This window comes from Lissotriton helveticus, chromosome 3_1 (assembly GCF_964261635.1).
Source record: "Lissotriton helveticus chromosome 3_1, aLisHel1.1, whole genome shotgun sequence".
Lineage (NCBI taxonomy): Eukaryota > Metazoa > Chordata > Amphibia > Caudata > Salamandridae > Lissotriton > Lissotriton helveticus.
The window spans coordinates 248,467,854-248,494,728 of record NC_136061.1 but is presented as its reverse complement, the minus strand read 5'-3'; the positions used below and the strand labels follow the sequence as shown (position 1 = coordinate 248,494,728).

At 44.6% G+C, this 26,875-nt stretch overlaps 2 protein-coding genes across 13 annotated transcripts in view; both read right to left on the bottom strand.

Moving 5' to 3' along the window:
• MSI2 (musashi RNA binding protein 2) overlaps nt 1-26,875 on the bottom strand; it is a 1,965,164-nt gene that overhangs the window by 1,826,370 nt on the left and 111,919 nt on the right. The gene's annotated exons all lie outside the window — the stretch shown is intronic.
• On the bottom strand, nt 22,159-26,627 carry LOC144824498 (uncharacterized). The gene is made up of 2 exons (XM_078683571.1): nt 23,490-26,627; nt 22,159-23,318 (listed from the first exon to the last, which is right to left on the bottom strand). Exon 1 carries the CDS (start codon nt 26,502-26,504, stop codon nt 25,053-25,055), a length of 1,452 nt encoding a protein of 483 aa, XP_078539697.1. The 5' UTR covers nt 26,505-26,627; the 3' UTR covers nt 22,159-23,318; nt 23,490-25,052.

The following is a 26,875-nucleotide window of genomic DNA, read 5'->3' as shown; positions in this document are numbered from 1 at the left end:
ACCTGGGAAAGCACCAGCTACAGTGGAATCCCAATAATTATTTCGGCTCTAGCCCTTCATTTTATACACATTAAACATTGGTTGGATGAAAAGAGCCTGTTGTATCATGGGCATGCCACCACGTTATGAGCCCACGAATTGCCATTTTCATCGGTCTGAACATGTAAATTCAACAAGCCGTGGTTTAGTTTACACTTTTGGTTATAAGCACACCTCAAAAGAGGGGATGGAATGATTTCGAAAAACATTTACAATAAATAAGATATATATATATATATATATATATACACATACATACATATACATGGAGGCGAAACGCGTCATGGCGGCAGCGCTGGCTTTACAAGAATAAACTTCACCTTGCACCAGCACCTTCTGGGTCGGCTCTTTGTTGCGGGACACTATTGGTGCACGTCTGTTCACCGGAAGCGACAACTTGTGGAATATATATATATATATATATATATATATATATATATATATATATATATATATATATATATATATATATATATATATATATATATATATATATATATATATATATATATATACATACATATACACATATAGTCACAACAAGTTATCTCCAACAAGGAAAACGCCGCACACCACTTCAATGTTGGTAAGTTCAATTTATTTTCCTGTAGGTTCTCTCCCACCATGGAAGTGGTGTGCGGCGTTTTCCTTGTTGGAGATACCTTGGAGATAACTTGTTGTGACAATTTAGAGCGAGACTGTTCTGATCCTCGCGGCCAGCGCCAGCCGAAGGACGCTCCCCCCCGCTTGGGACATTTGCTCGTAAAAAAAAAAATATATGAATGAAAGGAGCGGAGTATGATAATAGCGCGGTCTCCAGTAACGCGCTTCTAAGGCTCCCGTTTCATCAAGAGGCTCTGGACCTACTGGGACACTGCTTGCAGTATTGGTCTTTTCCGGGGTAACGGATTTCCAGAGCCCACCACGCAGCGAAGTAAGAAGTATGACGGTGTGGAAGCCTCTGTGCACCACGTCGGGCTGGTTGAATGTATGACTTGCCCCCGTCAGAAAGGATTCCTGGATTGCGGTGGTTGAAGCGGTATGGGGACTGAAGGTAACACACGCTGCGCATTTGTGTCTTGGGAACAATTGAACGTTGCAAACAGACTTTAAAGTACATTTTCCTTCCCCTTCATAAATGCGATACCTACCAGCATAACCATTGCATGCTGGACCTTGTGGGCGCTGACAATTAGGCGGACTACAGGAGGTGTATGCACAGAAACATAAGCAAAGGGGGAGGAGCTACAGTCCGTTTGAGAGAAGGCAGAGTATTTCAACCTTGCTCACGCCCGTTCACTCAAGCACACACACCTGGCGCTGAAGAGGCAGAGAAACGCCGAAATGCATCCGCCAGAACAAAGGAGAACATTTTCCCTGATGTGCAGCTAAATAAAGTGCTACCGACTTGTTCCTCAGCTGTGGCCTTACTCTTTTTCGAATGAAAGGAGCGGAGTATGATAATAGCGCGGTCTCCAGTAACGCGCTTCTAAGGCTCCCGTTTCATCAAGAGGCTCTGGACCTACTGGGACACTGCTTGCAGTATTGGTCTTTTCCGGGGTACCGGATTTCCAGAGCCCACCACGCAGCGAAGTAAGAAGTACGACGGTGTGGAAGCCTCTGTGCACCACATCGGGCTGGTTGAATGTATGACTTGCCCCCGTCAGAAAGGATTCCTGGATTGCGGTGGTTGAAGCGGTATGGGGACTGAAGGTAACACACGCTGCGCATTTGTGTCTTGGGAACAATTGAACGTTGCAAACAGACTTTAAAGTACATTTTCCTTCCCCTTCATAAATGCGATACCTACCAGCATAACCATTGCATGCTGGACCTTGTGGGCGCTGACAATTAGGCGGACTACAGGAGGTGTATGCACAGAAACATAAGCAAAGGGGGAGGAGCTACAGTCCGTTTGAGAGAAGGCAGAGTATTTCAACCTTGCTCACGCCCGTTCACTCAAGCACACACACCTGGCGCTGAAGAGGCAGAGAAACGCCGAAATGCATCCGCCATAACAAAGGAGAACATTTTCCCTGATGTGCAGCTAAATAAAGTGCTACCGACTTGTTCCTCAGCTGTGGCCTTACTCTTTTTCGAATGAAAGGAGCGGAGTATGATATATATATATATATATATATATATATATATATATATTCGAGTGCATTGCTCGCTGTTTAGTCCAGATAATCACTTCACTCGAAAATAACTGGCAGGAACTACAAGAACCAGAAGGCCACAGTGTAGGCCACGCCCACTGGGGAGAGTCCTTGGAAGTGATTTTGGTGGACTGTAGTGCTGTCATGACGCTGCTGTTCATTGAATAAACGAATTTGGCAGAAACAATCCTGTGGTGCAGTCATCTCTTTGTTGGTGTATGTAGCGGCCAGCCTGGGTTGCGGAAGAATACCCGACGCTGTCATGGCGTTCCCGTGAGTCCGTCAACCGGCGGATTTACAAATGGCATGGGAGCGGTTTTTCAATACGATAATACAGCGGTGCCTTGGTACAACATATCAAGCCACGACCCACTGGGGTAATACTTATGGTGATTATCTGGACTAAACAGCGGGCAATTCACTCGAAAATAACTGGCAGGAACTACAAGAACCAGAAGGCCACAGTGTAGGCCATGCCCACTGGGGAGGGTCCTTGGAATTGAAAAAGCGCCGCCAAATCCTGCCCTGCTGTTCTTTCTTCAGCCCTTCAGGAGGCCAACGGTACTTCAGTGTCATTTTACAAATGAATGCGCTGGTATCATTCACTGGTCCCAGTAATTTGAGGCAGCACTAGCGTTCTGTACGGACATGGCAGTAACCAGGTATCCTTCCGAGACACAGCTCAATATCGTGGGGCGGCAGAACTCACATGAGCTTATAATAACCACCGGAACAATGGACAGTCACTAATGAACACTAAGAATACGAGCGGCAGCTGTATTTTAAATATTTTTGTAATCATTTGTATATTTAGGCAACACTGGATGTTAGTTTGGCTTATCTGTTTAAGTGCCCCCAGGTGTCCCACGGAGCCGTGTTTTAATTACTGAGCATCCTATATTGTACATTTTCTTGCTTTTCTAGTTCACTTTGCAACTTTTACAAACTGTGCATTTCATACTAGTATTATGCTTTTCATTTACATTAGTATTAACGAAGAGCTTGAGGTAGTGCTAGCTTGCTGTATTGAAACTGTAGCAGGAACCGTTACCTTAAAGTATGTCTTTTATGTCTTCTTAAGGGGCTAGTGGGATGGGCTATTTAACCTATGAGTTATGCAGAGTCAAACTAGATTGACAAAGGCCTCCTGAAGGCTGAAACACGTCTCTCCTTGTGCTCGTGATTGAGGGAATCCTGCATCATGAAATAAATGCCGAATCCGAAGCCACTTTGTGTCCGTGCCTGCTTTCCATGGAGGTTCTATGGCAGTTGGGTGGTATATATATATATATATCCCAAGAACCAGAATGCCGTTTGGACACGCCCACTGGGGCAGGCTCTTTAATATGGAAGTGCACGCAAGGTTTTCAGAGTGAACAGCTGCCATTGATAAAGGGATGATGATCCCGAAACCGGTTTGGCAAGATGAAGGTGAGATGCCTGTGCCCGAATGAGTCTCCTGCTGCATCTGATCCTGAATGAAATGGATGCAAATTTTCCCACTGTGTTGCTGTTTCCCACTGAGGGCTCAACTGGAGTGTTGGGATGTTTGCGGCTCGAGTCCAGCCGCGGGGATCAAGCAAGCCGCTTCAGGGCGGACCCGTGATGGCACCAACCGGTGTCACCTTGACGGGAGGTCGGAGTCCTGCGAAAAGATGAATAAGCACAACAGGATGCCCAACGCCACAGTGCATCAGCCCACAGGGGTGTTATTAACTTTTAATTTCGCTGCCACTTTGAACCTACTCACCTGAGACATTATCATAAGCACTACAAGAACCAGAATGCCGTTTGGACACGCCCACTGGGGCAGGCTCTTTAATATGGAAGTGCACGCAAGGTTTTCAGATTGAACAGCTGCCATTGATAAAGGGATGATGATCCCGAAACCGGTTTGGCAAGATGAAGGTGAGATGCCTGTGCCCGAATGAGTCTCCTGCTGCATCTGATCCTGAATGAAATGGATGCAAATTTTCCGACTGTGTTGCGGTTTCCCACTGAGGGCTCAACTGGAGTGTTGGGATATATATATATAGATATATATAGATATATGCACTTCCATATTATATATATATATATATATATATATATATATATATATATATATATATATATATATATATATATATATATATATATATATATATATATATATATCGCCACACGCTCCCAAACTATAATGTCCAGAAAGAACGGCCAGCACACCGGTATCGTGATATAGTCTATATTTATTTCAAAACCCCCCAGCACCCCCGACAGACGCGTTTCGCTCAAGGCTTCGTCAGTGTCGTCAGTGTACAAACAGTTCACCATTTTTAAACAGTCCGCCCTCTCTAGTTCATAGACATAGAAAATGGTACAACATAATTTCGTGGCGGCCATCTTGTAGTGTGTAAATACAAGGTTTCTACTACTCTCCTGAAATGGCGATAAATAAAGTGCTATGTGCAAATATTAAAACCAAGTTTGACATTTGACAAAATATTTTCATGACTGACATATATTTGTACTGTTTAGCTTTGTGATCCTAGCATTACTATTTACAAATTTTTTAGGCATTCAAGATGTTGTATAGGGGTGTATCCCCAATTATTTACAAGCCATTCCTGTGTCCAAATCAAGTATATATACAAGTTATATTATTCCTCAAACCATTACCAACTGTGTGTATATCTACATTGTGTATATACTTGTCATAGAGCCAATATTGAACTGGGCTGGTTACTTGTGATATATGGGCTAGTGATTCGCCACACCTGGCAGACACAATATGCTAGTATCACTATTTATCTGTTATATCTCTCATCAAAATGGTATTTCAGGGAGAATGTGCGTTTTAACAAGGCTGCAGTGTATTGTAGTTTACATTTGGTCAAGGAGTCTTGTCTCAATATACTGAGATACTTGTTCTTATTGCGGATCGGGAGATTCTCATAGGTGTACCCACATTTCTGCGTCATTGTTAAGACCCCATGGTGTCATAGTTTTAAGGTCTAGAATGTACCTTGATTCCAGTATTCGGAGGGCTTTTTCTCTATTTCCCCCTCGTTCTGCTCTCGGGATCTGATCTATGCAGTAGTAAGAGAGTAAATCTCTATTACTTTGATGTTGTTCTGCAAAATGACGGGCCATCGGATAGGTTTTATCATTGTTCGCGATGGCCCTCATATGCTCTAAGATCCTCATTTTCGCAGGTTTTATGGTACCACCCACGTATCTTTTACGACATGGGCAGACCAGACAGTAGACTGTGTATTCTGAATTGCAGTTCAGATGTTTTGAAATCTTTCTGTCAGCTCTGTCCTCACCCGATCTGCATGGATATTCCTTGATCTTTTTACTGAATTTGCACGCCTTGCAACGTAGGCAAGGAAAAAAGCCAACTACCTTGTTGGATGTCTGATTAGCTGTCTCAGGGGAGTAGTGGCTGTGAACTAGGTGGTCCGAAAGAGACTGGCATCTCCTATATGTTACCATGGGTCTATCTGGTAAGAACTTTTTCAAGATGTTATCAGTCTGTAATAAGTGCCAGTTTTTCTTGAAGGTCTGGACCAGTTCTCCAGATTTGCTGTTAAACGTAGTTATCATTCTGACCTGCTCATTATCTTTCCTTGACTCCTTAACCAACTGAAGTTCCCTCCTGTCTACATTTTCTGCCTTTGCATTTGCTTGCTCTAAGATGTTTCGGGAGTATCCCCTCGCTTGAAATCTATCGCTGGCTTCCTCCCGAGCTTTTTTGAAATCATCTATTCCAGAGCAATTTCTTTTGAGTCTAAGGTACTCACCATACGGTACATTCCTTACCAGACTCCTAGGGTGGTGGCTAGCCGCATGCAAAATGGCATTGCCGGCCGTTGGCTTTCTATAAAATCTAGTGTGGAGATGGTCATTTTCCACAAACACCTCTAGGTCAAGGTAACATACACTTTGATCACTTATAGTGCAGGTGAACTGTAAATTCAGCTCATTATTGTTTAGAGATGACACATACTCCTCAGCCGAGGCCCTGTCGCCTCTCCAAACAATAAACAGGTCATCGATGTATCTGGTCCACATCAATATATTTTCACACCATCTTTCATTATTGCCTCCCCATGCCTCGTGCTTTTCCCACCAGCCCACGAATAAATTCGCATAGCTGGGGGAAAAGCACGAGCCCATAGAGGTCCCCCTGATCTGCTTATACAGTTGGCCTGCAAATAGGAAATAGTTGTTAAACAAACAGAACCTCATCATGCATAAGATCATGTCACTGTGTGTTCGATATTTCGGCTGTTTTTTCTCTAAGAACCACTTTGTCGCACTCAGACCTTGTTCATGATCTATGCATGTGTACAGGTTAACGACATCCATTGTTATTAATAGCATGTCTTTGTCCCAGGAGACATTATCCATGATGCGGAGAAAGTCCTGTGTGTCTCTTACATAAGAGGGCAGGTCCTTAACAATCGGTGCCAAAAAAAATGTCTATGAAGCGCGATGTATTCTCCAAAAGGCTGCCGATAGCCGAGACTATCGGCCTCCCTGGTGGTCTTTTGGCATTTTTGTGGATTTTTGGCAAATGGTAGAATGTGGGCAGCATGGGGGAATCACAGTACAAAAAGTCAAATTCATCGGGGCTTACCATGCCCTCTTCCTTCCACTGTTTTAATAGGTTTTCATATTCTGCGATAGATTTGACATATTCCTCTCTTTTAGCTGTGATATAGCACTCTTTGTCTCTCAATTGTCTATGTGCCTCCTGTTCGTAATGTTCCTTACTAAAAATGACAATGTTCCCGCCCTTGTCTGAGGGCTTGAACTCAATTGTCTTATCACGTAAGGACTTGATTGCTGCCCACTCCCTCCTTGATTTATTAGAGGACTTTATGTCCATTTTATTGTTTGCCATCTTTTCCAGATCTGCTGTTATTGCTTCATTGAACACGTCGATAGCATCATGGGGTATATTCGGTAGTTTTCTTGATTTTTGTTTCAAGTTGCTCGGGTCTCTGACTTGGTCCGGAAACAGTTCACTTGGTGTAATTGTCTCTTGTTCTTGATTTTGTAAGTCTTGTGTTGATGTGAGCAAGACTTCCAAGAGATTGTCTTCATCTGTTATAGCTGTTGTTTTAGAGATATTTTGAGGAACTCTTTCAGGAATTTGTAGGAAGATTTTTCTGAACTTTAGCTTCCTTATGTATTTAAACAAGTCTAATTTGGCATCCACCAGATTGAACTCGCTTGTCGGACAGAAACTTAAACCCTTTTTCAATACGTTGATCTCATCCTTCGTAAAAAAAAAAAATATATATATATATATATATATATATATATATATATATATATATATATATATATATATATATATATATATATATATAAATATAGATAGATAAATATATATAGATAAATATATATAGATATATATATTCACCACCAGCTGCTCTCCACACAGAAAATGACGAAGAGCAGACCCAATTCTTTGTGCAAATTTAAAGTGCTTTATTGACGCCCAGCCTGTCCGCCATAACGCGTTTCGCTTCCCCTGAAGCGATAGCTAGATAGATACGTACATACCGTACATACAGCGGTCTCGAGGTCTTCTTAAAATAGCAAAAATAAATAGAAATTGAGAGATGCGCTTTAATTCTCAATTAATTTACCAAAGTACAAATGTCTGGATAATTCATAACGTGTGACATTCTTGCAACACTCATCTGACATAGCTTTAATAAAAAAAACTGTAGGGATGGCAGATAATCCAGTTCTGCAAGTATTAAAATACCGTGCCGACTTAAAAAAAAGTTAAGGTTTCTCTCGGAGAGACACTTTAAATCTTTAGCTTAATTACGAGTTGAGATTGTTTTTTTCCAAATCTACATTTTTTTCCAACCTAAATTTGTGTAATCAGTACAAATGCGGAGAAAAGTTAAGAGGATGGGCAAAGGCCAAACTAGTCTTTTAAATGTCCAGTTCACCATGATTTGCTGCTATTGCACCCCGATAGGCGGCAGCTGTGCACTTACTTGGTAAACCAATAAACAAAATAACAGCCTTGCCAGAAAAGCAATCCTTTCTGCTTCAGGCCGCGAGCAAACAGCAGGCAATTCATGAACATCATGATCTCATGATGGCAATAACAGCAGCAACCACACGACAAACAGGTCTCAACATCACACTCAACCAGACCACATCAATGGCAGGCTGATCAACTCACAAATCATAAAAAATGAATAACAGCTGAAGTGTTAACCAGCAAACTGCTATGACATCACTTATGCAGAAATGCCAGTGTGGGTAAAAACTGTACTACAAATAAATGTGGGCGCTTAACAGGATTAAATATCGCTGGTATTGTGCAAGTTTGCATATGGGCTAGTTTGGAGAGAAGGAGAAAAAATAACATACTTTATTTAGCAAAAGGCGACATCAAATGCTCCAACTTTCACATGTATGCTAAATAAAGTGTAAGGGCTACCTTACACGTAATGCATGAGCAGTGAAGAACAAGTTATATACCTTCAGTAACCATATATCTGTAAGAAACATTTGTTAGTGATAGATTCCTTACCTTAGAATTACCCCCAGCCGTCATACGGAATCCAGAAAGTTTGTCAGCAGTACCCCAGCGTGCCGGTAGGCGTCGTCGTGCGGCTCCGCGTACATCGCTGGCATTGTAGTAGCCGAGATAAAGTCGCTGGAGCTACTTTAATGCGCCCACGCACGCTGACGTCCGTTCTGTACACGACTTTCTGCGCCAGGAACGCAGAGCCATGCAAGATACTGACCACTGGTGTATTGAAACTAGAGCCCTAAAAGGGATGACCTTAACACTAGAAATCAGTTTGCAGAACAGGGGAGGACGGGTGGGCAGTAAGGAATCTATCACAAACTAATGTTTCTTACAGATATATCCTTACCGTAGGTAAGTAACTTGCTCATCGGAAGGAAATACGTTAGTTAGTTACCTTAGAATAAATACCCCAGCAATACCAATCCCGGTGGAGGGTCTGCGAACTAGAAAGTCACGGAGAACAGAACGGCCAAAGAAGCAGTCTCTCCGGACTGGGCTGTAAAGGCAATAATGCTTGGTAAAAGTGTGCAGCGAGGCCCACGTGGCTGCCTGACAGATGTCTTACAGGGAGACACCACATCCCAATGCAGTAGTAGCTGCCGTCGCCCTGGTAGAATGGGCGCGCAACCCCAGGGAGGTTCCTTTTTAGCCAGAGAATAACAGGCTTTGATACACAAGACGACCCAGCGGGAGATATTCCTCTTGTGTACAGCTAGACCTTTCTTGGAGCCTACGTAGCTAACAAAGAGCTGGTCATCCACCCGGAATGGTTTGCAATTCAGGAAATATGAGAGCGCACGTTTTGGGTCCAGACGGTGGAGCCTCTCTTCCTCTCTGGAAGGGTGCAGAAGCGGAAAGAAAGTGGGCAAGGTGATCGTTTGCCTGATGTGAAAGGCAGTAACAACCTTCAGCAAGGAAGGACGAGTGCGAAGCACAACCTTGTCCGAATGAACAGACAGAAAACGAGGCTTACAGGAAAGAGCCTGGAGCTCACTCACTCGCCTAGCGGAGGTGATGGCAACCAGGAAAGCAGTCTTCAGAGTCAATAAATGAAGAGGACACTTGTGAAGCGGCTCAAAAGGAGCACACATCAGATAAGTAAGAACCAGATTCAAGTCCCCCTGCGGCATTACAAACAGAATAGGGGGGAAAAGCAGGGGACTTGAAAAGAGAGGGCTGATCAGGGAGCCTGGAAAGGCCGAAAACGCAGAAAGGTTGCCCTTTTATAGTGCCTAGAGCAGAGCCCTGCTGGGCCAGAGAAAGAAGGGACAAATGACTTCTGAAAGATGGGCAGAAAGGGGATCTACAGCCTTTGCTGTGCACCATACCACAAATTTGTTCCACCTGCTGGCATATACCGATTTAGTGGAGGGACGCCTGGCTGCCAGAATGATATCACAGACTTCAGGAGGCAAGTCAAATGGAATCTGCTGCCGCCGCTCAATCTCCACACATGTAGGTGGAGGCTGGACAGGTTCGGGTGGAAGACCATCCCCTACTTCTGCGACAAAAGATCCTCCCGAAGAGGCAGACGGATCGGGGGATCCATGCTCATACGGAGTAGCTCGGGATACTAAACTCTTCAAGCCCAGTTGAGGGCCACAAGAATGACTTGGGCCCGGTTGCACCTGATCTTCAGCACTCGGGGTAGAAGTGGTAGAAGCGGAAAGGCGCACAATAGACCACAACTCCATTTGTGACGAAAACCATCGCCGAGCGAGTCCGCCTTGGAAATTTCAAAGCACAGAACTGCCGACATTGCGCATTCTCTTCGGTGGCGAATAGATGTAACCAAGGCACTCCCCACTGTTGAAAGAGACATGCACCACCTCTGAGTGAAGACGCCATTCATGATCCATCATGCACCTGCGGCTGTGTTCGTCCACCCTGGCGTTCAAAGAACCTCATAATAATAATAATAATAATAATAATAATAATAATAATAATAATAATAATAATAATAATAATAATAATGGGTTTTGTAGAGCGCGAACAGCTACCTCACAAGGAGGTGTCCCGGCGCTGTGAGAACAGACTAACCATATGCCAGGTGGCAAATCTTAGCGTAGTGGAGTGAAAAGCCAGGTTTTTAGCAGTCGTTTAAAGCAAGTTTCAGAAGGGGCCTGTTGTAGGGCAGGAGGGAGAGAGTTCCATAACCCCGCCACATTGGCCGAAAAGGTTCTTCCACCCAACCGTGCTCTTCACGCACGAGGGACCACGAGCTGCACCCGCCCATTGGAGCGGAGGGTCCTCGACTGATGGTACCTGGGTAGCCTGGCTCTCAAATAATTGGGACAGGTGCCATACAGGGACCTAAAGACCAGCGTCAAGGTTTTGAACTTGATCCTACTGGCCACAGGAAGCCAGTGCAGTGCCCGAAGATGCGGAGAGACTGGGTGCTTAAAAGGAATACGCCTCAACAGTCTCGCAGCCGCATTCTGCACCGTCTGTAGGCGCTGGATAAGTATTGGGGAAGACCCAGATAAAGTCCGTTGGCGTAGTCCAGCCTCGATGTTACTGTGGCATGGACTACAGTCTTACGGCACTCTTCTGTTAGAAGTCTCAGGATCTTGCGCAGGTTCCTCGGCCAAGTGTTGCGTTCAAAGAACCTGCCAAGTGTTGAACCATCAAGTAAATGCCTTAACGTTCCAGCCTGGTCCAGAGACTTGGAGCCTCCTGTCATAGGGTCCACGACCCCACCCCGCCTTGCTTGTTGCAAATCCACATGGGGGTGGTGCTGTCCATAAACAACTGCACTACTCTCCCCTTGACAGAGGGAAGAAATGCTTTCAATGCAAGTAGGACGGCCTAGATTTCCAGAAAGTTGATATGGAGCCTGGACTCCGCCGGAGACCAGAGGCCTCTGATCTCTGCCTCTCCCATATCAGTCACAACTGTGTGCTCTGGTTGGGGAAGGAAGAGTGATCTGCCGCTGACCCAATGCTGGTTCGTGAGCCACCACTGCAACTGTTGTGCAGTGCCCTCCGAGATCTGGATGTACACGGACAGGTCCCCTTGATGCTGCGCCCACTGGAACGTCAGGTCCCACTGCAGAGCCCGCATATGCCATCTGACATGATTGGTCAGCAGGATGCAGGAGGCCATGAAGCCCAGCAGTCTCAAGGTCATCCTGACCGAAACCCAGGACAAGGGCCGAAAGATCGGTATCATAGACCGAATGTCCTGGACTTGCTGTGCGGGAGGATAAACCCGAAACTGCGCCATGTCCAGAACTGCTCCAATAAAGAGGTGCTTCTTAGAGGGAATCAGGTGCAACTTTGGCACGTTGATGGAAAAACCCAGCAAATGCAGGAGGTCGTCTGGAGGTGGGAGATGACTGCCTGGGGCGAGCCCTCCTTCAACAACCAGTCGTCAACATAGGGGAAGACAAACCCCTGATCTACGCAGATGAGCTGCGACCCCCGTCATCACTTTCGTGAACACCCTAGGGGCGCTGGTAAGGCCAAAAGGGAGCATGGTGAACTGAAAGTGTTTGTGGCCTACTTTGAACCGCGGGTAACGCCGGTGGGCGGGCAGGATGGGGATATGAAAGTAATCGTCCTGCAGGTCCAACGCTACCATCCAGTCTTGCGGGTCTAGGTCAAAACAAAACCTGAGCAAGTGTGAGCATCTTGAACTTCTCCTTCCAGAGGAAGAGTTTGACCATCCAAAGTTCTAAGATAGGACGCAGGCCCTTGTACTTTTTCGGGACCAAAAAGTAGTGGGAGTAACCACCACCTACTTCTGGCGTCGGAACGCTCTCAATGGCTCCCCTGGCCAAGAGAGCCGCAACTTCCTGCTGGAGAAATGCCAAGTGATCTCCCGACATGCGGTGGTACTGAGGTGGCATGGCTGGAGGGGTGGTCTCGAAGGGGAGGGAGTTGCCCCTTCGGACAAATCTGTAAAACCCACCTGTCCAAAGTGAAGATGTGCCAGTGGGGGAGGGGATGGCAAATCCTGTGGCCCACTGGCGTCTGGTGGGCCTGAAACACTGGACTTGGAAGGTTTGGAGGCAGTGGTGGCAGGGAAGATGGTGGACTGACCCGCCCGCTGGCCCCGTGACCCACCTCTGCTGGTCCCAGGTCCGTGGCTGCGCTGGGACGGTTGCTGTGCAGGCCTGTGGCTTTGAAACTAACGTGTTTGGGTGTCCTTTTCGTGGCCACGAAAGGAGCATAAAGCAGAAGCGGAAGGAGTGCGCGTGGCCGAAAGGACTAGGGACTTGGCTGTAGCCCGCAAACCCTTAAAACGCTCCAACGCAGTATCTGCCTTGTCACCAAAAAGGCGAGTGCCATCAAAGGGCATGTCCAGCAGAGTGTTCTGGACATCCCCGGAAAAGCCAGTCATCCTCAGCAAGGCATGGCGGGATAGCGCCACTGTCGAGGAAATCGCTCTGCCCAGTGAGTCAGCGGTATCAGGGCCACAACGAATTATGAACTTGGCTGCGTCTCTCCCCTCAGCAATAGCTTGTGAGAGCACCGTCTAGGCCTCCTCTGGACACTGAGGCAGGACCTGTGCAACCGTATCCCACACAGAGTGGGAATAACGGCCAAAGAGGCAGTGTTCACAGACCGCAGCCCTGAACTGGCGGAAGTGAACATTTTCTTCCCAAACTGCTCCAGTTTCTTGGATTCCCTGTCTGGTGGGCGGAAGGGAATGCGCTTGAGGACACAGAAGCTTGGACAACCAAGCTCTCAGGGGTAGGGTGTTGGAAGAGGAAAATGGGTTGCCTGGGGCCAGGCGATGGGCCACGTTCCTATCCACAGGAGCCCCTGTGTTGGGCCTGGACCAGGTGACCAAAAGGACGTCTGAAAGTGCATCATTGAACGCCAGCAGCAGCTCCGTAGAGGAAGACGCCGGCCTGCACTTCTGTCAGGAAGTTAGTCCTGATGGCCACAGTAGGGAGCTCGAGGTGGAGAGGCTCGGCTGCCTTACGCAATACCACAGAATATGTACCACGGTAGAAGGAGACTGTGCACCAGGTTCTGGAGTAAAATCCAGCTCACATGCGTCCTCCAAATCCTCTTCCCAGTCCGGGTCTAACCCGTATTGGGCTGCGAGAGGGTCTACAGAACCCTCCCAGCTTTCTCCAACCTGCCGAGCAGGCGGAAAAGAGTGAGGCAGATGGAGAAAGGGATAGAAATTCCCCATCTGCGTCAAATTCGATCGACAACGGTCCGGCGCAGTCTCCACGGTGGAAGCCGGGGACGGTGTCGGCCGGGAATGGCGTTGGCCAGTGCCGACGCCGGTGCCGTCGATGTAGGTCATATGAGGCCACCCGACATCAGCTGGGATCCATGCATGGATCCATGGGGGGGTCTCGCGGCATCGAGACCGGAGTTGTCGACGGCGTCGGAGCCGGAGCAGGTGACGAAGAGGAGAGAGGACCGCCAGTCATACTAGCAGGGCCAGGCGGGCCAAAAAGGCAGGCCATGGCTGACTGAAAGCCATGCAACTGGGCCGGAGTCACAGACGGACCAGGGAAGGGCGGATAGACCATCGGCAACTGCGCAGGCACCGAAGGAGCTGCGGGGGTGGCACACCCCCAGCCATGTAACGCGACAGGCTTGGAGAAGAGCGATGCCGCTTTGACTTCTTGTGCTTCGCCTAACCTGCCTCCAAGTGCAAAGACTTTGATGAACGATGGTGATGGTGGTGGTGGTTCCGCCACCAGTCCCTCGACCTCCCACGGAACCGGGACCTTGAACAGCACAGTGCAGACTCCCGGGCCTCTAGCAACTTTCGGGACTACTCCCGCAAAGTTTACGGAGCCATGGTCCGGCATTCTGGGCACGACTCGGAGTCGTGGTCACGCCCCAGGCAGTAGAGACACTCGCGGTGCGGTTCCGTCACCAACATCGTGCGGGGATAAGCCGCGCAAGACTGACTCCTGGTGTTTAGGGATGCCCAGTTTCAAAAGACTACAAAAACAGAGACAAAAGTTCCAAAAATAACTCAGTCAAAAATTGACTGGGGGTACCGCTCTCTCCAGATCTTCTCTTGCTGGCGCGGAAAAAGAAAGAACTGACATCAGCGCGCGTGGGCGCGTCCAAGTAGCTCCAGCGACGTCATCTCGGCGACTACGACGCCAGCAACGCACAGGGAGCTGCACGACGACGCCTACCGACGCGCAGGGGTGCTGCTGACGAAAACTTTCCGAATCCAGTCTGATGCCTGGGGGTAATGCCAAGGTAAGGAATCCACCACGAACGTGTTTCTTTTAGCTATCTCTGCTGCATGCCTCAGTCATTACAGGTGTAGCAAAGGCAGTAATGCCACGGTAATAAGCAAGAGGCTTATCAACCACTCAGTGATTCTGTTGCAGCACTTCTCAAGTTTACTTTATGTGAAATATAAAAAGGTATCGATAATTTCACCAGATTTCCTCGGACGATACGCACTATCCATGGAAAAGTTGTTTTCATGTAGCCTACGGAAAACATGCAATAATCATTGCACCCTGCAGGAATGCATCGAACATGGGTACCCGCAAACATTTTCCCAGGTGCTGCAAAGTTTGGTTTGTGATTTGACCGAAGGCCACTTTAGTGCCAGCAGGGTGGCAGTCAGGGAGGGAGGGTTGGTGGAAGTGAGGCGAATATATATATATATATATATATATATATATATATATATATATATATATATATATATATATATATATATATTTACGCTCGGTTTTCTCTTACAGCAGTGAAAGAATGGATCGCACTCCAAGGCTCAGAGTTCTTGCGATTTTATTCTCGTGTTAAACAAAAAACAGGACGCGTTTCGGCATCGCGCCTTTTTCTACTGTTATTTGTATAATGTGTTTCAACATTCTTAAATAAAGTTACACTCGTAATTCGAAATGATGTCACATCCTCTCAGTGATTAACATTAAAGAAGGACTACAGTTCATTATATAATTGCAGCGGCCATCTTAGAGTGTGTTTTGATTAAATACATTTCTACCACATTTTTGTGATGACCATTGCATTTTAACAACAAAAAGTTATTAAGCCCTGGATGTTTATTAATTTATTAATTAGTGTCTTAATTGCACAATGTGAAACTAAACATTTTCTATAAATCTCAGCTTGTCCATTTAACCACATTGTGTGATGTTAGGTAATTGTTTGATTTCACTTGACCTCCTTTTTCTTCCTTAATGCATACAATGACCTTGAAATACATTACTTCAGAATGTGTGCTATAGAATAAATGTTTATAAATCCATGTATGAACACTATCACTTTTAAACAAAACCTTCTCAAATCACTGATGTACTAAGGTGGACTCATTCTGCATGTTAATGAAATACACTTTTTTAGTTCTGGCCAGACTAGAACATTTTGCTTGAAAAGGTCTTTAAAAATAAAGGTGTTTCTAAAGTTAAGCGTTGCAATACACCCTAGTTACTTCCTTTCTTTAACTTCATGAACCTTTACATAAATACCTGCCAGTTTCTACAAATGTTTTTATGTTCGCGCTCAGTTGAGCAAACCGCATCCAAGTGCGGCTATTGACCATTGGGCCGCATGTTTAGGTCAGGAGGGCCCTATGCAGCCCCGGGCCGTACTTTGAGGATCACTAATATAGAGTATCATTTACAATCGTCCCCGCTCCCCCAAGCCTCAGTCCATTGTGAATATGAGGCAATTTGGCGTTTTTGGAAAACGTTGTAAAACTAAGTATTGTGGCCAAACACACTGGTGTATTTTTTTTGTATTGCTCCCAAGATAGGCCGATGGGCTTTCAAATACCTGCTAAGTAGCAGGAGTTAATTTCTACCATGTCACAGCCACACGGAGGTGGGAGTGGGTTGTTAAGGAGATGAGTTAGGGCCCGAGTACCGAGGGGGTGGGTGTGTGTGTGTATAATATATATATATATATATATATATATATATATATATATATATATATATATATATATATATATATATATATATATATATATATATATATATATATATGCAAAAAAGAAGGAGAGAACTCTGGGTAGGTCTCAGTTTAGGTGGAAAGCAGCTCCTGTTAGAGCACTCTCAACACCAGCGACACTCTAGATCTGCTCACCTCAAATGTCTGTTTTTCTATCAAAGTTTTTAAGCATAGGATTAGACAGTGCTATCCATGCCGAGATAGAAAATGACAAAGTCTTTCGCCATTTAAACAGCAAAGTCTTTAAGCATAGGACTAGTACAGTGCAGTCCTTGCCGAGCTGTCAAATAACAAAAGCCATTTATCACTCCAGGCACAATATTACAGCTTTGAATTGGTAAAATACCAACTCAAGCCAACCTGAAATGATTAAAAGCAACCCCTGACACAGTGTTTCGCTCTAATTAGAGCTCTTCAGAGAGGTATAGCTTTGTCCAGACACAAGGGAGCACCCAGAATTAAGTCAAAACAAAACCCTTTCAGGCATAGAGTGACGCATAAATTATGCAAAAAAAAAGGAGAGAACTCTGGGTAGGTCTCAGTTTAGGTGGAAAGCAGCTCCTGTTAGAGCACTCTCAACACCAGCGACACTCTAGATCTGCTCACCTCAAATGTCTGTTTTTCTATCAAAGTTTTTAAGCATAGGATTAGACAGTGCTATCCATGCCGAGATAGAAAATGACAAAGTCTTTCGCCATTTAAACAGCAAAGTCTTTAAGCATAGGACTAGTACAGTGCAGTCCTTGCCGAGCTGTCAAATAACAAAAGCCATTTATCACTCCAGGCACAATATTACAGCTTTGAATTGGTAAAATACCAACTCAAGCCAACCTGAAATGATTAAAAGCAACCCCTGACACAGTGTTTCGCTCTAATTAGAGCTCTTCAGAGAGGTATAGCTTTGTCCAGACACAAGGGAGCACCCAGTATTAAGTCAAAACAAAACCCTTTCAGGCATAGAGTGACGCATAAATTATGCAAAAAAGAAGGAGAGAACTCTGGGTAGGTCTCAGTTTAGGTGGAAACACTGTGTCAGGGGTTGCTTTTAATCATTTCAGGTTGGCTTGAGTTGGTATTTTACCAATTCAAAGCTGTAATATTGTGCCTGGAGTGATAAATGGCTTTTGTTATTTGACAGCTCGGCAAGGACTGCACTGTACTAGTCCTATGCTTAAAGACTTTGCTGTTTAAATGGCGAAAGACTTTGTCATTTTCTATCTCGGCATGGATAGCACTGTCTAATCCTATGCTTAAAAACTTTGATAGAAAAACAGACATTTGAGGTGAGCAGATCTAGAGTGTCGCTGGTGTTGAGAGTGCTCTAACAGGAGCTGCTTTCCACCTAAACTGAGACCTACCCAGAGTTCTCTCCTTCTTTTTTGCATAATTTATGCGTCACTCTATGCCTGAAAGGGTTTTGTTTTGATATATATATATATATATATATATATATATATATATATATATATATATATATATATATATATTCACTGAAAAAACCATAGGTTTCACACCAGCTATAGTTAGGTGGAAATTTTACTCGCATAAAACCATTGAAATTCCCACGTTATAGTTAGTTGGACTCACTATAACTTGCGCGTGCAATGCACTGCTGATGACGACACATATTACATCACTCATGACATGGTCAGTGACATCACTGATGACATCTCAAATGACATCACTGATGACAACATCCTTGTGACAAAGTGGCAGACCTCCTATCAGCATAAAATAACCTTTGACACACATTCAAAAATAGAAACTAAAATTTTCTTAAAAAAGGAGAAACCAATACCAATTACAACAACTTATTAGGTAATTCCAACATCTACATACACATCCACTCATTCACCAACAGTTCTATATAGTCACTCATGCATGTACTTACTCATCATATGTACTCATACACCTATACATCCTGTTACACACTAATACTCATCCATATAGTTACTCACACACAAATTCACACATGCAAATAAACTATCAAAAAAACATTTACTTGATTATACTGCTATATACACACCACTACACATACTTCTACAGAAACGGAAACATATTTACTCTCTTAAACAATCAATTATAAAAACATATACTCACTAACCCACCCATACACACAAACATCCACCCATACAATCTTGCACACATGCTGTCTTCAAAATACATACAAATAGTGAGTCACTCATTCATGCATCTGTGCTCTAAGTAATATCCCCCACCGAACCATACAGACACTGATACTGATACTCAAAAAAACAACTAATAACCCATATACACACTCATGTAGCTACTCACCAACCCATGCAGCCACGTATACACAAAGTGAGACACAGATACAGATATTTAAATATTTAAACATTACTCGCTAATATATGTATTCACTAAGATACATTTAATAAGTCAGTTAACCAATCAATTTTACACAAAAAAACATCCATTTAGACATTTATTTACCCATTTATTCTTCCATCAACCTTTAGATATACATATATAAAAATATTTATTTTTCAGAAAGATACACATTCACTGGATGTTGTCATCAGTGATGTCATTTGAGATGTCATCAGTGATGTCACTAACCATGTCATGAGTTATGTAATATGTGACGTCATCAGCAGTGCATTGTACGCGCAAGTTATAGTGAGTCCAACTAACTATAACGTGGGAATTTCAATGGTTTTATGCGAGTAAAATTTCCACCCAACTATAACTGGTGTGAAACCTATGTTTTTTTCAGTGAATTTAATAGGTTTTTTAAATGCTAATTCCTAACTATAACTGGTGTGAAACCTATGGTTTTTTCAGTGAATATATATATATATATATATATATATATATATATATATATATATATATATATATATATATATATATATATATATATATATATATATATATATATATAAATAAATAATTTCTATGGCAAAATGAAACCCCTCATTTTGTTCCTTTTCAAATTAAATGTATTAAGTGTTACCACTTTATTCCAATCAAGATGACTTCAGGTGTGCCATACTTTTGTCATAAGTAAGACTGTTCGCGTTCTAGTTGTTCTTTAGAACACACTGGGGCATTCTGTCATTGGGCTATAGTTGGGCTACATCTGGCTGATATTTGGGCTACATTTGGGCTCTTTTGTCTCTGGTGGCCATCTTGGGAGACTGCATATCAGAATTTTTTTAATGAAATATAAGAGGATTTGAGAAGTCACTCAAAATGTGCCCTAATTTTTCTTTCTTCAGCACTAATCATAATTTCTATGGCAAAATGAACCCCCTCATTTTGTTCCTTTGCAAATTAAATGTTTTAAGTGTTAACACTTTATTCCAATCAAGATGACTTCAGGTGTGCCATACTTTTGTGATAAGTAAGACTGTTAGCGCTCTAGTTGTTCTTTAGAACACTCTGGGACATTCTGTCATTGGGCTATAGTTGGACTACATCTGGCTGATATTTGGGCTACATTTGGGTTTTTTGTCTCTGGTGGCCATCTTTGGGCTCCATTGGGCTCCATTGGGCTACATTTGGGCTCGAACATATATATAGCCCAATGTAGCCCAATATATATTTTTTCAAAGTTAATTTTCGTAAAAACCACTGGAGCATATATCTTGAGACATAGCAAAGGCACATCGGGGTACCAGTCCCTACAATTTTGCCAAGTTTGGTGGAAATCCATTCAGCCGTTCGGGCTAAAAGTGAGTCCAACCGCCCTATGGAAATTAACATGGGGAAAACACGTTTTGGGACCCCCTTTTATCTCTGCCCCCGCTTGACGGATCCCCCCGAAACTTTCAGGGAAGGAGCGGAGCGCAGCGAGGCAAAGTTAGGGAAAATTACAGGCAGATCCCTCATTCGGCGCCAAAGTTATTCCCAATAGAATGTTGCGGATTTCCTATGGAAAACGATCCTAACTTAAACTACCTACTGGCGACCGCCAGTAGGTAATATAGATATATATAGAACAACAGATTTAATATTGCTGCCATATCCCTTCATTCTGATCACTTGAGAAGGAAGAGATTTGCTGAAACGTGTTCTAGCTTCCCAAACCACACGGGGACGAAGGAAGCTAACTGGTGGGGGAAAGACAAAAGAAAAGGCTAAAATGACTTAATACGCATAGTTCTGCTCTCCCTTTCATTTACCAACTTAAAGGAAAGGCATAATTGACCAGAATAAGCAAACCTACAGAACAGAAACGTAGCGTTACTGACTAACAGGTTCAGGAGTAGCGTTTAATACTTCTTGTTGAACTTAAAATAACAGAGTTGGGGCGTACAGAGTGAAACAATGGAAAGCAGGATCGCGAGTGCAACATATGTTTGAAGTTAGCTCAAGGTACAAAAGTAAACTCAAAACATTACGCAGAACTGTAATATTAAATCATGTCGTCCGTTTTAGGAGTCAGATTCAATATACCTCAATGTTTTACGGTCTGTGCTACCACTAAAGTTCCATTACCATTCCAGGCAAAAAAAAAAAAAGTACAAGAATAGTCAGTGAAGTTGAATACGCACATTATTTTTTCCCCACTCAAGTCAACTTTATATCCAATGTAAGCATTCACAATAAAATGTGATCAAAATACTATAAAAACAATTGGCATAAGAAATCAGAGCATCCTTTCTTCGCAATCTACCAATCCCTGCAAAGGTCTCCAAGCTCATAATCATGGTTAATTTAATTAGAGTTGTTAATTCCCAAGCAAAGAATCCCAGTGAATTTTGCAAAATAGACTGTTGGCATCCTACTTCTGAAGATTAACATTGAAAGGTTGATTCAAACAATAAACAAGCAAAAAAACTACAGAGGTCAGACAAGGCTAATTATTTATATTAAAAATCCGAAGTCAGAAGACAGTTGGATTCACATCAAGAGCATCTTAACATCTGGTACAAGGTTAAACGAATTCCATCACAATTTCAATTGTATTTCACCCACAGCACATATACTTCCAGAATGAATACCAGTTTATCATGGAGGATTGTGCATCACAGAAATCAGGCGGTGCATCTTCTACCTGGCTAACTGGGAGGTTTAGTTGATGCCTAAGGGAGAGGCTTAGAAGAAAAGCCAGGTCTTCAGCCTATGAAGGATTTTCACTAATTGGCAGTGAAAGGGAGTTTCAGGACCTTGCTTTTTGGACAGCAAGAGCCTAGGATACATCTTGCTGTCTTTAAGAGGACTCTGAGGGCAAGCAGTAGGCTGGCATTTAAATGAAGACAATCAGTAAAACCAACCCTCAGAGTGGTTAACTGTACTAAACAAGCATTTGCAATGCAATAGGTCTCGCATTAGGAAAGTTTGAGCTACTGGTATTGTAAATTACACAGTTTTTATTTTTATTTAGTTTTGAAAATAGAGAACTTAATAGCTTTGTCATTTACAATGCTAATAGTTGTAACTTTCGCAAATGTGACACCTATAGCATTTGTAATATTTTAGACATCTAGAAATTGATCTTAACTCAAGACCTTCCAGCCGAAAGTGTTATGGAAGCTGTGAATGAGGAATCACCCATTGTGCACTAGGAATGTACGTTTGGCTCAACAGCTTGTTCCAGAGGCTTTGTGGCATAGGCTGTGGGACTGCTGCAGAGAGGCAGAATTCTACCAAGAAGCTTTCCCTCAATTAAAGCTGAGCAAAAGAACACCATTAGTAGTTTTACTTAACCCTCTATTGAGTCCAATCATTTAAAAGGTGCACAAAATGATAATCTTTGGTCATAGACCAAAAGCATGTGCTGAAGGTGTGGCAATCTCTAGTTATCAGTGAATGAGGGGTTCTTAGACATAATGACTATTGTCCACCATAAAGGAAATGTTGCCCATCTGCTGCACGTCTTATTGTTTGTGTGAGACAGAGGGAAAGAGAGTGTGTGTTTGTTTTTGGTAAGCGTATGCTGCTGCCACTTGTCCCAATATTTTTTATATTGTGTTAGAGAGGTTTGCATCCATGCTGTACTTTTGTTGTGTGTTAATGAAGCTTCTAGAACTCCCTTTCCCTATACAAAAAGCAAAACGGGAAGCATTAACAAGGGAGCGTGCAAGGTCCAAGGTGGTGCGTACAAGGAGCGAGCATAGGGAGCAGAGTGAATGCAGGGTGCTTGGCAAAACTCTAAGGTGCAATGGGTAGCTTGAGACACAAAGGAAGACAAGTACAATAAAAACTCACCGCCGCAGCCCGGCTTGTACAGGAAGCCAGGCAACCTGTGTTGGGACGGGGGCGGGGCCGCAAAAAGACAGGAAGCCGACGGGAGCCTACCCCGCGCTCCTGTGCCCGTCAGCCGGAAGATTGCCGGAAGATTTGCGCGTCAGCTAGCGGGGCTCCCGTGCTCGTGGAGAGCCCCGCCTGCTGCCGAGGATGACCCGCTGCCTGCCGCTGCCTGCCGAAGGAGAGAGGGACACACGAAAAGAACTCGGTGAGTGGGGTGTGAGGGAGGGGGGGGGAGGGAGGGAAATGTGCGCGCGTGTGTGTGTGGGTGTGTGCGCGAGTGTGTCTGTGTGTGTGTGTTTGTGCCTGTGTGTGCGCGTGTCTGTGTGTGTGTGTATGTATGTATGTATGCATGCATGCGTGTGTAAAAAGATCCGATGACTGGTGGGGGGATGTAAAGTGAAAGTAAGCAGCGCGCGTGTGGTGGAACTCACTCCCGTCCGACCTGCGCCTGACCCAAGACCACCTCTCATTCAGGAAGAAGCTCAAGACCTGGCTGTTCGAGCAGTAACGGCACCCCCCCCCCTCCCAGCGCCTTGAGACCCTACGGGTGAGTAGTGCGCTATACAAATGACTTGATTGATTGATTGATTGATTGACTGGCTGTGTGCGCACGCGTGGACGGAGGCGACGCGCCCAAATCCGGCCGCTTTCAAGCTCGTAACACCCTCTTGTCCTCCTCCCCTCGAGACAGACAACATTAGGTCTCCAGCTGGACACCTGCATCCTTTGGATGCAGTTTACCAGCTCGACCTAAAAAGGCAGTGTGCCAAATTGTACTAGCAAGATTTCAAATAGTGGATATTCTTTGAATCTGAGGTGTAACTGGCTATTCCAGGTTTTCTGTAACATGGCTTCAACCTGCACTAACGGTAACACTACATAATGGTAGTCTTAACACTGGAAAAATATTAAACTTGCCTCCATACTGTGCAAGGAGTAGCATTCAGTTTCTGCAATTCTTCATTCGTTAATTCCAAGACTGACCATGCAATCAAGATGCAATTCTGTAGATTATAAACCATGAGCAATGGAAAAGAAATTGAACATGGATGGACCCAATTGAAGCAGTAAATGATGCATGTACACCTAGCCCGAAAAAAAAAAAAAAATCAGAGCAGGGTGGGTTAGGGAAGTGTGCACAAAACATGGATGAATTTAGCAACTACACTAGGAAATTGACAAGGCACGCAGGCAAGCGTACTTATTGTGGAAACCGGATTTGAAAGCAATAGTGTGTTGTAAATGAGAGCATGTGCAAGTGAGAAATGAAGCACATGTACGTTTTTTATTATTATTTATAGGTTTAAAATGCATTGCATCGTTGTTCATGTAGTTCTCTCTGATTTATTTCAGTACCCCGGACAAAGAACCTAAAAAGTTAAAAATGTATTGGGTTGTTTTAGAAGTGCCGGCTCGAAGGAAATTTGACAGCACGTGTATGTTTATGCTTACAGCAGCATTAGGCATTTGAAAATGCGAAATGAAAGGAGTAGTTTCTGTCCTGTAACTCCAGTTCTGTAGTAGGGGTATCTCTGTTATAGTCATAATCTAGTGAATAGTCCCGCCCATGTGCGTGGACCCCGGAACAATCAAAAAATAATCTCTTACAGTGTCAAAAAATGCAGAAATGCATAGACACTTAAGAGAGAATTTAAAGACAGATAATGCAGCCAAAAAAGGCTACACTGTCCAGTACTTCAACTAGAAATTCCACCACAAAATCCACAAAACAGCAAAGCCTGTACAGATTTCTCTTGCTTAACAGCAAAATCCCTCAGGAATGATAGAGAGAAGAACCTGGACAGACAAGCCCCATAGGCTGCCATTATGTGGCTTAAATAGGATACTGTGCCTTTAAGGAACCTTCCAGAACCTTCTCCCAGTATCCCAGAATGCATAGCAGGTCCAACTTAGTTTGTTCTTTTTGAAGGCGTAAAAAACACCAGTCCTGTAGCATTATGCACCTGAACAAATCTCCACCGGGGAGGCGGGAGGGCGCTTATGACTATAACAGAGATACCCCTACTACAGAACTGGAGTTACAGGACAGAAACTACTCCTTCTGTAGTAGGGGATCTCTGTGTATAGTCATAATCTAGTGAATAGAATGGCAAGCCCATCCCCACATCAAGCGGCGGTGGAGAGTATGAAAGTACGCCACTATTGTGCGAACAAATTCCGCAGCGAAGCCTGCCCAACCTGAGCGTCTGCCCTGGCATCAGTGTCCAGGCAGTAATGCTTAGCAAAGGTATGGACCGACTTCCAAGTGGCCGCCTTGCAGATCTCTGCAAAGGGAACATTACGAAGCATAGCTGTCGTGGCAGCTTTGCCTCTGGTGGAATGAGCCTTAGGCTTACCCCCTAAGGTCTTATTAGCTTTGCAGTAACACAATTGTATGCAGGACACAATCCACCTCGAGATGGACTGTTTAGAGGTAGCAAGACCTGTCCTGACTGAGCCATAATTAATGAACAATTGGTCTGACCTACGAATATCTTTAGTCTTATCAAGATAAAACTTCAGCACCCTCCTCACATCCAGGGAATGTAAAGACCTTTCCGCTGGAGATGACGGATTCTGAAAGAACGTAGGCAAAGTGATAGTCTGATTGATATGAAAATCAGAAACAACCTTGGGAAGAAACTTAGGGTGAGTACGCATAACAACCTTAGCAGCATGAAATACAGTATAAGGTTCTTGGCAACACAACGCCTGAATTTCACTCACCCTGCGGGCCGATGTAATGGCCACGAGGAACGCCGCCTTCCAGGACAGGTGCTGCAACGAAGCCTTATGAATAGGTTCAAAAGGCTTCTTCATCAATCTGGACAGCACCACATTCAAGTCCCACGAAGGCGAAGGAAGCCTGACAGGAGGGAACACTTTCTTCAAGCCTTCCAAAAAATCTTTGATCACAGGGATCTGGAAGAAGGAAGTCTGTGAAGGGCCTTTCCTGTAGGCAGTCAAAGCAGCCAGATGAACCTTAATGGAATGGACATTAAGGCCCGACTGCGCCAGATGCAGTAGATCTGGAAGGATGACATCTTCCTTGCATGTCGTAGGGTTAAAGTTCTTAGACTTGCACCAGATGCAAAACCTCTTCCACTTGTAAGCATAAGAAGTCCTAGTGGAAGGGCGTTTAGCCTCCTTCAGTATGTCCATACAATCCTCTGGGAGATTCAGATGGCCATATTGCACTATTTCAGGAGCCATGCCGCCAAACTCAAAGACGAGAGGTTGGGGTGCACCATCCGCCCCCCGAACTTCGTGAGAAGGTCCGGCCTGCACGGCAGCTTCATGTGAGGAAGGAGAGACCGGTGAAGCAGGTCCGTGAACCACCACTGTCTTGGCCATTCCGGGGCAATCAGAATCATTCTCGCCCTGGATTGGGACAGCTTGATGAGAACCGCCGGAATCAGGGGAATTGGTGGAAAAGCGTACAGAAAGCTGTTCGACCAGTTGATCCATAACGCGTTCCCCAGCGTCCCCGGCTGGTAGTACCTGGAGGCGAAGCCTCAGCATTTTCTGTTTTCGGCGGTGGCGAACAGATCTACGTCTGGATTCCCCCACCTTGCGAAGACTTCTCCCAGAACTTCGTCGCTTATGACCCATTCGTGGTTTTCCTGAATGAGTCTGCTCAGTTCGTCTGCCTGAACATTCTGCACACCTGGCAGGTGGGTGGCCGTTATCGACAGTCCTCGAGCCAGAAGCCAGTGCCAGATCGCCTGCGCCTCCTGCGACAGAGTGTGCGATCTCGAGCCCCCCTGCTTGTTGAGGTAATACATCGTTGTCGTGTTGTCTGTCTGAACAAGTAGAGAGTTGGTCTGAAAGGACGGGTGAAAAGCCTTCAGCGCCAAGTGCACAGCCCTGAGTTCCAGGAAATTGATGTGGTACGTGGCCTCCGTCTGGGACCACGTCCCTTGAATCTGCAGGTCTCCGGAGTGCGCTCCCCAGCCCTGGAGAGAAGCATCCGTCACGATAGT

What these genes read in the sequence shown, in the direction of transcription:
- LOC144824498 (XM_078683571.1), bottom strand. Translation starts at nt 26,504, where the DNA reads ATGGGTCATAAGCGACGAAGTTCTGGGAGAAGTCTTCGCAAGGTGGGG.